The sequence below is a fragment of the Takifugu flavidus genome, chromosome 12 (assembly GCF_003711565.1).
Source record: "Takifugu flavidus isolate HTHZ2018 chromosome 12, ASM371156v2, whole genome shotgun sequence".
Taxonomy (NCBI): Eukaryota; Metazoa; Chordata; class Actinopteri; order Tetraodontiformes; family Tetraodontidae; genus Takifugu; species Takifugu flavidus.
The window spans coordinates 3,686,106-3,698,522 of NC_079531.1; the positions used below are offsets into that span (position 1 = coordinate 3,686,106).

At 40.6% G+C, this 12,417-nt stretch overlaps 1 protein-coding gene across 1 annotated transcript; it reads right to left on the bottom strand.

Annotated features, from left to right (window-relative positions):
• Window positions 1-136: 136 nt before the first annotated feature.
• On the bottom strand, window positions 137-11,730 carry urb1 (URB1 ribosome biogenesis homolog). The gene is made up of 39 exons (XM_057049945.1): window positions 11,507-11,730; window positions 11,232-11,371; window positions 10,995-11,146; window positions 10,776-10,905; window positions 10,596-10,692; window positions 10,423-10,508; window positions 10,212-10,334; window positions 9,985-10,115; window positions 9,699-9,894; window positions 9,483-9,620; window positions 9,198-9,371; window positions 8,980-9,112; window positions 8,772-8,894; window positions 8,537-8,649; window positions 8,313-8,429; window positions 7,971-8,087; window positions 7,728-7,866; window positions 7,472-7,630; window positions 6,967-7,166; window positions 6,658-6,876; window positions 6,390-6,575; window positions 5,481-6,318; window positions 5,199-5,403; window positions 4,941-5,124; window positions 4,799-4,857; window positions 4,536-4,720; window positions 4,335-4,445; window positions 4,198-4,261; window positions 3,952-4,120; window positions 3,687-3,789; window positions 3,440-3,600; window positions 3,257-3,368; window positions 2,949-3,055; window positions 2,604-2,747; window positions 2,364-2,473; window positions 2,078-2,263; window positions 1,727-1,968; window positions 824-1,393; window positions 137-729 (listed from the first exon to the last, which is right to left on the bottom strand). The coding sequence occupies exons 1-39, from the start codon at window positions 11,631-11,633 to the stop codon at window positions 539-541; spliced, it is 6,741 nt and encodes a 2,246-aa protein (XP_056905925.1). The 5' UTR covers window positions 11,634-11,730; the 3' UTR covers window positions 137-538.
• Between the last annotated feature and the right edge of the window lie 687 nt (window positions 11,731-12,417).

The following is a 12,417-nucleotide window of genomic DNA, read 5'->3' on the forward strand; positions in this document are numbered from 1 at the left end:
CATGCAGTTTTGTAGAAGATCTTAAGTGGATGCTGACGCTAAATGTGGTCTGTTTATGGGAATAAGACTTTTTAAGATCCAAGTCATTTTAAATGTAACCTTCATTTCTGATGAAAAAAAATAGAAAACATAGAAAGGGATTTATGAATTTTATTATGTAGAAAAAGTTTCATCACACATTGTAATGTTGTGCTTTAAATAGTAATGTATAAAAATATCAACGCTGTCCCAGTTGTTTCAAATAAATGTCTTTTTGAAACATTTTTTTCCTCTTGGGTACAAATGATCTGAAGCTGTTTTATATCTTTAATTTGTTCTTTTGCTGTGTTTTTTTTAGTTATTTGTCTTCCTTTATGGTTCTTTATTTTGTCAACTGCTTTACATGTTCTGAGCTAGATTGATACACATGCATATGTTAAAGGTCATAAAGAATAAAATGATAAAATGCACAGAATCTTTTGCGACAAATGACTTTACCGCTTTTAAAAAACAAAAATAATGGTAATAGACTTTATTTGCAATGATCTATCTCACATATCTAACTTGTGCTGGTGATGATGTCATCACAAACGGCTTTGATGGCTATTTGAGTCACTGCTGACTGGGATGTTTTCTTTATTTTACATTTGGTTCTGGCCACCAAACTAACATGAGATAGAAACATCTGTGCTGATGTGGCTCCACTCCACATCTCACTGATGTAAAGTGAGAACAGAAACAGCCCTGCTTCTGTAAAGGAGAAAACAAAGGCATTAATGTAAATTAAGATTACTGCAACCGAATTGTACTGTTGAAATACATGTGTTAGGTGGGAGGCTCTCACCGTATCTGGATTGGTCCTGTTTGGATTTTGAAAGGCAGGCAGACACGACTGCATGATGCAACACTGGAAGGTTGCCTTTGGCCTCTAGTAAGCAAATCATGATGTCAGTAAATATCTGCAAGGTTTCCACTCTTGATGGGACGCTGCTATGGCAATAAACGTCGGTGTGGTGATGGAGTCGAAGAAGATTGGCTCTCCAGCCAGAATCATCTAACAAGGAATTCATAATTTCCTTGTCTTCCAGCACGATTTTCTTGGCCCAAAATAAAAATTCTTTTGTTCTATTTTCATCATATGGTTCCTCCACCAAGCACCTAAGGCACCACTTGGAGAGCAGTTGTGCAGTGTCATTGGCTAAAGGACTGGGAGCTAATCCCTGTGGGCTGTTGACCAACTGAGGCTCAGAGACGGGAATCAGAGGCTCCCAATGAACAAAGATGCTACAGAGGTATGATTTACACTCCATCAGGGGGCTCGATTCTTGTTTCTCAATTTCAGAATCTTCTGCCAAGCTCTGTCTTGTTGATCGGGCCTTGGAAAGGTGGGATTTGGCTTGAATCTTATCCTTACCTAAAAAAGATGAACAAAATTGCAGTTAAACCATTAAAGATACAACACATACAATGCAGATTATAAAACCTAATTATGTGCACTTGACACAGACAGAGCATGTCCCTCCATTTCACAATTTATTTTTTAAATTCCTGCACTAATTCTGTTGCATACATAAAAGTGAAGTCAAGTGGAGTCAACAGGGAGTACAAAGTAAAGAAAAATAAGCTTTCAGAGAACAAATCTCCCAAGTTCAAGGTCAGTTTTGTAGTTTTTTTGTAGGAAATTTCATCCAGATATTAACATTCAACAAAATGACAGGTGGCCAAAGAGGAGCTTAAGGGCACTCACCAAACAGTTTATTCAGTTTGTGCTTTTCAGACAGCTCGTGTAATTGGGTAAGTAGCACCGTGTCGTGGGCCAGGGAAGCCCAGCAATGTAGAAGAGAAAGCACTTGTGAGCAGGAGAGAGGCTGTGGGGGTAAGGTGAAGCGCCCAGCTTCTGTGTTGAGACTGAACGCTGTCCTTCCATATTTCAACACAGAGCAAAGTGTCTGCAGAAACAGACAGAGCTGTCCAGGCCTCACCCTCAACCTGGTGAGAGATCAACAAAACATTGACAACTCTGAGCAAAACCACCAAGTACACAAAACATTAGTAAAGGTTTGGATCAAGACAGTGAGGAGGCCCTTTAAATACTTACCTGAGATGTCTGCTGATGGTCAAGGCCACACACAGGAAGTCATTAATCAGAGGTAGTGGGAGACACTTCACTGAGCTTTGGCGTTTCTCTGCGGCCGTCATCTGCTTCTCATTCTGTCCGAGGATCGTAAACCACAGCGCATGAAGCAGATCTATGATGACACTGAGCAGCTGCTGGTCCACAGTACTGAGGAGGGATATGCACAAATATAAAACAGACAACATATGACTGGAAATATCCAAAGTCACTGTCAAAATAAAGATTACAGGGCTACCGCCATGCTTACTTCCTTTCAGCCATTTGTATGATCCATGTTAGGAGCCCACAGCTCTTCGTCAGGTTATGAGCTGCTCTGGTGACATGAGCAGCCCGCAATAAGACCTTCATAATCTGGGCCTACAGATAGATGTAAAATAAATGCAAACTCAACACATTTTTATTACTTTGACAATTCGTTCCACAAATTGACTGACTGCCCCGTTACCACGGTCTCATTTTATCCCTTTGCTGGAGCTTTAGTGCATACCTGGCAGTGTTCGTCACACAAGGGGCTACTACTGAAGCCCAACAGGATCTGAAAGATGCCCTGTTTGTCACACAGGTCAAAGCACTGCCCATCACTCATCCCTTCCTCCAGCACATGTAGGATCCATTCACGCTCCATTTTGTGCTGAAAAAAAAAAAATCAAATTCCATAGCAGCTGTCATTTCTGTGAAACAGACAATATGATCTAAAACACGAACTGGCTAGAACAAACTAATGAAGGTTAAATATACTGTGTTTATTTTTACAGTCAGGCAAAAAGGACCTGGACAACTTTCATGGCAAGGTAAAACCAACAAAAACATCTCTCATTTCAAGATAAATTACCTCCAGGTCAAAGCCATAGAAAAGCTTGAAGAACTCAGGGACTCTTCTGAAGTCCAAACTCTGATGAGACAGCAAGAACCTGTTTAACACCACATACATGTGGTCCTCTGTGAAGTTGGGAAGAAAAGGGTAAAGGATCAGTGAGGCAAGGCAAGATTAGGAAAACAGAAGGTGACTTATAAATTATAACAAACAGGCATCAAAAACAGTCTGAAAAAGACCTCAACATCCTCTGGACTATGATCCCTTAAACATGAGTGATAACACTTTAGTCAAGGTCGAATGCTAAAGCGAAAGCGGATACATACCAGGTTTCAGCATCTGTTGAGCTACTTTGGCGACATAAGTGGTCAAAACAAATGGAAGTCTTTGATTTGTCTGTCGAATTCCATTCTTCATTGTATCCATCAGGTACAGCAGCTGGTTAAGACGCACAAAGCCTTCAGCATTTCTTTAAATATAATGCTTAGAAACACCTTCCCTGCATTTACCTGTCTCTTTTCCCTGAACTGAGAACCTTCCAAGTGTTGGTAGAAGCAGCTCAGCACATGATAGGCCGCCGCCCTCACTTTTGGGTCGTAGCTACTCAGAGCCATCACTGTCACTCCCATAGCGTGGCAGGATACAAACTTCAGGCAGTCGATCACACACTCTTGTACAGAAATAAGAAAATGCCAAATTTACCAAAGACTGTGAATGGATTAGCAATGACGAAAGTAACATTTCAATAATACTCACCTGGTCTCAGTATGGCACTGAAGAGAGGCAAAAGAAAACAGGGATCATACAAATTCCCAAGATCCTTCACGGCACTGTTAGTGTGGAGGAGCTCTTTATCTTCCTATATTTGAGTTACAATTGGGATTACATGTTAATATTACAGGTCATCAGTTTAATCAAATACTTCACACAAAAATGCTTGAACTACAGGATCTTAGGAATAAAATGAAGTGCTTTCTGGCAAATGTTATTCTGGAACATTTACTGCACACAAAAAACTGACCTGGGTCATCATTTTGCGTCGCTGGGGAAAGTGCGTCACGGTCTGCAGCATCCTGTCAGGATTGAGCAGGGCCAACATATCATCTGAGCCGACCTGCTTCCAAAGAGAAGCTCCCAGCCTTTTCCTGGTTTTGTGATGTTCCACAGCTGCTGGGCCCCACAAGAAGGCTCTGCAGTAGGAGGGATTTGTTATTGATCGAAAGCTGTTTCTTTCGTGAGTAGCTTTTCCAATGTGAATGGTACTTACTGAAATTTCAGCAGACTGACATTGTTCTTTTCATAATCTTGAAGGAGGAGCAATAATTTTTGATCTACAAACCAAAAAAAGATGTCACAGAAAGGCAGAGCAGCATCCAAAATCACAGGACTACTTTTCTATCTTACCTAAAGTACTCAGTGTTACTCCGTATGCTCCCATAAGTACAACAAAATGATTGTTGTTGCATACTGCTGGACATTTCCTTACCAAACAGAGAAGTAAAGACACCAAAGCCTCTGTAAAGACAACAAAATAAATCAACTTGTCCACAAAAAAAGTAATTAAATGTGCTTAAGTGTGAAATCTTTGACCCACACTAATCTTACCTTTAGCCTTACTCGTGGGCTCTTCACCAGAGTCCAACATTGTAGGTAGAAACAGAGAATGGGTGCTGGTCATCATATGAATGGTTGACAATGAGATCAGATCTTTTTGATCTTTGCTGTCTGTATAAATCACTTCCAACAGGCTTCTCAATGTATTCAGGAAATGGTGATCTTTGAAGCGGTATCTGTAACAGAAAAATAACTTTTTATGCCACTGAAGACATTTCTTTAATGAGACACGTGAACTAATTTTAAAATCTCACTTCAGCCCATTCTTGACAAAACTGTTCCATTCAGATGCAGCGATGTCTTCAGATGACGACTATGTAAAGAAAATAGGTTATAGATTAAATGAAATAGAAACAAGTGTGTGTGTGTGTGTGTGTGTGTCTCGGATAAACCCACAAAGTGTTGACACAGTCTTTCCGAAACAGTCCTCTCCTGTTCAGGGGAAGTAGCTTGATCTTTATAGTTGCTGTAACTGGCAGTGAGACACTTGATGGCAGCAGTAATCACAGACTTTCTCCATGTTTCTTTTTCTTCTGGAAAATCAGCCAGTTTCTCAGTAATAACATCAATTAATTTCCACCTGAAAAGGGGAAGAATGTTTTATAGCAACTGTTAACGATCAGAATTTGCTTCATTTTCAAGCTTAATAAATACCTTTCAAAGCTCTCCACATTTTGAAGAGCACTCAGCAGATTATTAATCAGCTTCCTGATGTCGTCGGTGTTTGCAGAGAGTTTGATCAGACTAGATAATGCTTCAGTCTGTTGGGGTCTTGAGTTCTCAGTCATGTTTCCCAGAACACATTTGGACAAATTCAAGAGCAAACCTTCGTTCAAGGCTTTTAAAACCTGCTTTTGCACTGTAAAAAATAAAATAAAATTATTATACCAGAAGAGACACAAATATATATTACTTTCTGTAAGTCAGTGAACAAACCATCTTTGGGTCTGGCTGGATCCTCTTTACTTGCCATCTGCAGGTAGACTACGATGAGCGGAAGGAAAGTTTCCATGTTGTCTAAAAGCTTCTCCATGTTTGAAGGTTCTAGACACCACATCTCAAAACAAAGAAGATGGGTGGAGCAGTTCTGTAGTAACAGAGAGCCGATTGCCAGAGTGTTGTGGGAAGGATACTGAAAACAATGCAGCAGAACATCTGTGGTGATAAGCTTGGCACTGCCTGGCTCATCAGACAGAGTCTGTAATAAGAAGGCCTCCAGTGTGGGACTGGAACAGGACAGGAACAGGGTCCCTAGACCATGAAGGTGTGCCTGGGAGAGAAAGATACTGCGGTCCAGGGACGAGTTTGCTTTAGACTGTGTGAGGATCTGCACAGCTGCATGACCGTAAACACTCAGCTCAGCCTGTGTAGCCTTACTCATGGGGAGGATTAAACTCTGCTGGGGGAGGAGCAACAATTTGGAAACCACTTCATTCAGCTTAAAAGAGTCCAAGTAACAATGCAAAGACAAGAGGGCTTGGAAAGGTTTAGACTCTTTCTTTGCCCCCTCGGATGACTTTTCCATCACTTCCTTAAGCACTGACTTTTCTATAGCCTCCATGTAGCTACAAACAAGGTCCAATTGAGCCAGATCATGGAGAATGGGAGCACTGGTCTTCAACAAGGCCAGAATGTCCTCATTCAACTGGGTGCATAGATGTTTCAATCTGACAGGTTTCAGCGTGTGAGGGGGCAAAGCAGACAACTCCAGGGCCAGAAACCACTGCTTCAAACATGGATGCTTGAAGATGGAGCCAAGTACAGAAAGAAGGATCTAAACACAGAAAAGAGAATCAGAATCAGCATGAAATGAGGATCACCATCAAAGTCGAGCGTCTCACCCACCTGCTCTTTGTTAGCTTCTTCTGCTGATGATTGGTTGATTTCTAGGAAGAGCTCTGAACCTTCCTGGGGCATCTCAGCTGTTGGCACAGAGTTTGTGCTCTCCTGGTGATCTTTTAAACTGGTCACCAGATCCAAGAGTATCCCCATTAAGGTCCTCACAGGCCTAATACCTATTTCTTTGGGAAACTGTGGAGAATATTGAATATGTTTTGCATAGACTCATAGATGGTGCCTCAATAGCCAATAGGATTAGCAGTTACTCTCTTACAGTGCCAACATTTTCCAGAGTTGAATTTATGTAGAGTAAGATCTGTTTCACCGCTACTGGATACTCTGCCATCGAAATGGAGGATAGAGTTTCTTCCACTTTCTTTCTGAAAGCATCCTCGAGTAAAGTGCTCATTCCCTGGCTATAAGCAGCTTTCATCAGAGCATTGAATGAAGAGGGTGATGATAATTCCCCTGAGCAGCCTTCAGACGACTTGAACTGTGATAAGAGACAATTGTTATTCAATATAAGGTTGCCAGCCTTGTCCAGGAGGCAGGATTTAACAAAACTCTTGTAAACAAAACTGACCAGCGGCTCCTGGCACTGCCGTGGAAGCCACTTAGAGTAATACTCATTAAGGCTTATGATGGATGGATGAGGAGAAGCAGAAGGCTGTGAAGAAACCAGCTCTTTGTCATATTGTAGCAGAGCCAAACAGAGAGGAAGAGGTTCCCTCTGGCAGTGCAGCACATCACAAAGAACTGCTGACACATATTCAAACACCACTTCTGAAAGAAAGAAAAAAGTTAATAGATAAATGACATATTCAGGCTTTCCAAATGGTGTATAACACTATTTAAGTACTAATCATTGAATTTTTGCTCCCCGGGCATTGAGATACTGTATTTAGATAATTCTGAACAAATTTCCTTCATTTGTGTACAAATGCTGCTCTGTTATGGTTCCACAGTAGTCTGGGACAGCTATTCCATTTTTGTGTATTCTCCCAAATAGATGCCACCGTATATCCTCAATATTACACACTGCGTCTTTAATACATAAAAATATACACATCATTCTTCCAGTACTGTACCCTTGTTGCCTGGCAGTTTGTTTCTGGCCTCCAGAGCAGCAGGTACAAGCACACTGAAAGGGAAGGTTTGAAGAATCAGCTCTTCGCTCAGAGACGGCCCAAATTCCTGCATCTCCCCTTCAGCACTCTCCATAATGACGTCCAGCATGTTTATGATGTCTAGAAGACACCATCGACCGGAACACATTGTAAATAAACACAGATATGGTTGTGTTAGGGCAGAAATAAGGTGTCGCTGGAATGTTTAAATCCTCACCATCTATGTGTGAGACTGGGGTACTGGCAGTCTCGCCCTCTTGGCTACTCAGGTTATCTTGCAGGTAAGCTGCCTCCTGCACAAGGCTGGCAACCTTATCTGTGTACGTGTAAGAACTGTTCACAAGCTTCCCCAAAACCTAGAATAAGCGCACGGAATAAATAAATATGACTTTGAGTAAAAAAAAACAGGAACAATCAAAATGTTTAAGAAGTAACTAAGCCTGTTGGGCAGATAACTCACCCTCTCCAAGAACTGAATCACTGTTTCTTGTTGGTTTGGATCTACTCTTGCCAACTGATTGAGCCATATCTCCAGCTCTGTCCAGGTATACTCAAACACCCCACTGTCCTTTAGCACCTAAATACAAGACAGCATCCGCGTTCACTTTTAGATAAAACCATTCTTATGCTTCCAATATTTTTGGAGAGATTTGAGCTGCTCCTGCATCAAATACTTGGGTCTATTAAATAAGACTATTACTTTTCTAAGGCAGTTGGCAGTTGATTAAGAATGAAAAATATGTCCTACAAAGTGCGTGATTAAAAAAACCAACTGAAAAAGAACAAAAAAAAAACCTCTTACTTTTAGAATTAGTGAGCGTGTGGATGTTTTCAAATGGCTGCTGCCGCTGCTGACAAACATCTTCAGAAGCAGGTAAAGTACAGATTTCTCCCCAGATGACTCTGAATCTGCAACATCCTAGAAACAAATGTACACATTTAGAATAATATTGACCATAAACTAACCAGAAATAATAATGCGAAAATGGGGCTGAATTAAAACGTGCAACGGTGCAAGACCATCACCTGTATCCGGAACCATGAAAACTTGCTTGCAGGGAGCTCTAATGCTAACTGCAGTATCTGATACTGTAAAACTGGGGGAACTTCTTCCCGCATTCCTTTGTCTGACACGATACCTAGAGAAGTGATTAAAAAAATATATATATATCTGATAGTTTCCGTTGTAGAACCACCTCATCTCACTCCATAGATAAACTGTAAATACACACAATCCTAAAAAACAAACAAACAAACAAACCTTTGAAGAGTTTGCTGAAATCAAATTTGCACTGGCTGACCACATGTGGCACCACTTTCTGGTAAAGACACAGGACCTGGAGAATCAGAGCTTTCAAAAGGATAACCTCTGCTGTCTCCGCAGCTATTTGAAACAGAGAAAACAAACCATCAGTCAGTCTCGGTGTGGTCTACATAAGCAACATAAGAAGTGCGTTCTGTATGAGCACCAGGATTTTCTTTTTTGTCATCTGTCTGTGTGACACTTCCTTCGGTTGGTATATTTTTTCCTTCATCATTCATCTTTTCCTTCTTACTAAGGGACTGCCACTTCGCAATTACACTTGTTATATCAGGCAAAATCTGAAAGGCATAAGTAGACGTACACGTGTAGATATGAGTGGTTTAAAGCATGAATATTGACTGTGTATCAGTTCCCGGTCCTTACCTTGCTGAGGGCCTCCCTGTACAGCTGCAGAAGTTCCTCTGTCATGTCATGTGTGTATCCTTTTGAGTTATGCCATTCAGATTTCTCCAAGAGGTACTCTATATTCTTTATAGCTCGTTTCAAGATGAAGTTTATCATGGAAAGGGTTGTGAGCTGCACTGCGGTGTTAGCTAGCTGTTGGATAGAGGGTATTTGGAAAATGTATAATTATATTTTAGACAATACCATACTGGTTTCAGTATCTTGTGAGAGTGCAGCTACTGAATGACTTTCTTAGTCACTTACATTGAGCCCCTGAGTGAAGAAGGGCTTGTTGCAGACTGGAGGAAGAGACACCACCAGGATCATGGAAAGCAAACGTTGGAGAGGAATGACCTCAGCAGTTTGAAAAATGGTGGAAATCTCTGGCTGGGCATCATAGATCTGAATTGCAATTAGAAAGTTTAAAAGAATGATACAAAGTATAGCTAGTGAGTTGTACGTAAGAAAGAATTATCTTACTTTTTTGAGTAACTGGACATTTTCCTGCCATGCACTCTTGCAGCGGGGTGTGTACGAATACTGAGTTTCCTGGAAGTATCTGGCCAGAATATCAGGGCAAACCTTCAGTACACTGACCACCAGGTCTGCCACTAATGCATCTTCGGTGGCCTGCTTCAGCCCAACCAGGAACTTGAGCAAGACAATGTTGCCAGACCTGTTTAGAATTAAAAGACCATGTTCAGCATGAAGACTTTCTAAAAAGAAAAGGTGCCAATTAAGAAATTCTGATGCTCTGTTTACTTACCTGCCAGCTGTGCCATAGCTGGCGTCATGGAAACTGATACCATGTTTGCGAGAGCTACAGAGGTCAGTTAGGAAACTGTGAACAAGATCCCGTACAGCCGATATCCCAGCATGATCAGAGCCTTCCTCCATCTCAATTATAGAAAATAAGGTTTAGACCCTTTGGTTGTAAAGCACATTTCAATCCGGTCAACAGCAAAACCAAGAAAAATAAAAAGCGCGACTTACGTTGTCATCAGTAATTAAATCCACAAGGCCATTCCATTTATACAAGGATGCTACATTGGCCAATAGAGCCGGTGTGAAAAAATTTATTTTCTGGGTTTTGCTTATGGCCTTATTTAGCACAACCTGCGACAAGAAAAAATAAAATAAAACACGTGCAAACGTCAAATCCAAAAAACTCTTTGAAATGGGAAGTGATCAGCTGAAAACTTACTCTGGTTTTCAGTGTGGACAAAATAAGATTTACAATAGACATCCTGTCTTCCTTTATACCCGTGCATAAAATCTCCGGCAGGAGTTCTGATGAAAGCAAAAAATGAACATAAAATCAACACAAATTGAAAGATTATGGTCAAGATGTTGGTTGGCATCTTAGTGCAGAATTACCTTTGAATTCTAATACTTGTCCAATGGTGGCATTATCTCCAGACACCAAAAAAGATAGCACAAACTGGACAAAAGCCATGCGTACATCAGGTCTTCCCTGAGTAATTCACAAAGAAAAAAATGTTAGTATATATCTATACGGTGTAACTGAGCATGTCAATGTAATACTAAACATGGCACCTTCTTGTCCTTTCTCTTTGCCAATCCTGATAGAGATTTATTGATGTGAATGCAACTCAGGATCTCTCTAGCGGCCTCTGGACCCTGAGACACCAAAGCAGTCAGGAAACTGAGGCACTGGCGAACAAACCTGTACATAAGAAAAAAGAATATTAGCTTTGTGCCAATCAAATCACGCCATGATCAAAAGTGTTTAGTTTCTTTGAAAGCAACTACAACCTGTGATTGCTTGAATGGAGAGACGACTGCAGAAGTTTCATGTAACCGGATACAGTTTTCTTGACAACTGCATTTCCCACCATGCTGAAGTGGGAAAGGTCACTTGCTGTCCTTAGAAGTATCATCTCCAGGCTTTCAAAGATCAGAATCAACTGGCAAGAGAATTTTTAAAAAAAATCTATACATCACTGTCGCCAACATGTTAACGAACAAATCGATAAAGGTGTTTCTTAATACCTCTGTCTCTAAATGTTTTTCTCCCTCTAGCAATTTGAATATTTCTGTACACTCCATTGATATTTTAATGTAACCCTCAACCACATCGTACACGTCAGATGATGGAAGCTTCTTCGCAGCTGATATGAACGCTTCCAGTCCTGCAGCAGACAACACAGAAAGAAACACACAGTTGCACATAAAGTAAAACTGCCACTTAAGCTTCCTGTAAATAAATGAAGGAACAACTGCTGATATCTACTGTGAGTATTGTTTGCAGGTACATATACACTCACCTTTCATGGCTGAAGTGGGCTCCTTCAGCATGGTTTTAAATGCAATTCCACTAAATTCCATAACTTTTTGTATTTTCTCAGGGGGTGTTGACCCCCCAGAGTCACCGCTGATTCGCTTTTTACCCATTTTGACCCCTTAGATGGGTAAAAGGTGATCAATGTGTTAAAGTTAATGCACACCACAAGCGTTTTATCGAAATCCCACGTTGGGTATAAACAGAGGCTGTCCAATGAAATTGCGATCCGATCGGAAACTAATACTTCGGACTTTTAGTTCCGCATAATTCAAAATAAACGGATAAAATTGTAGAGGAAGAAGAAAATGCCTATATAATGTATACAGGAAAATATAAGTGCATTGTGAAATCTTTAACATTACAGAAGCGAGCAATTCTTCTTTCCTGGATGTGATATCCAATTTCTTAGTCACTGTGTTATCAGTACTAATTTAGAGCTATTTATTTCTGAATACATACATTATCCTGATGTATCTAATAAATAATTTCGTCGTTTTTATCCATACCGTTTAAAATTTTAAAATAAAAATGTAAACTGTTGTAATCCAATTATCTTCCCACAAGAGGGAGCTATTGTCCATACTCTACATTGTTAGCAACAAACTCATCTAATAAATTTCAGGGTCCGAACTGATGCAAAAGTGTTGCTTAAACGACAGTCTCTTCTCTGCTGTTGTGTCTTGGGGTTTTCCGTAATTTACAAGTAGTGAAAAGCTCTCTCTCTCCCTTTCTTTCTCTCTCTCTCTCTCTGTGCGTGTGCGTGTGTGTGTGTGTGTGTGCGCGCGCGCGTGAGAACTTCAAAAATGTAAACTACATCATTAAGAGTTTCAGCTTGGCACATATGAAGGATCAGCTTGTTTACTGACAATATGTCACCCTTTCTTGAGGCAGTTC

Excerpts from the sequence above, each read along its gene's own strand:
- urb1 (XM_057049945.1), bottom strand. The coding sequence starts at position 11,633 with ATGGGTAAAAAGCGAATCAGCGGTGACTCTGGGGGGTCAACACCCCCT. Across the intron at positions 8,430-8,536 it reads TTTCATGGTTCCGGATACAG|GATGTTGCAGATTCAGAGTC; the intron begins GTGATGGTCTTG and ends ATTTGTTTCTAG. Across the intron at positions 7,167-7,471 it reads CAAACTGCCAGGCAACAAGG|AAGTGGTGTTTGAATATGTG; the intron begins GTACAGTACTGG and ends TCTTTCTTTCAG.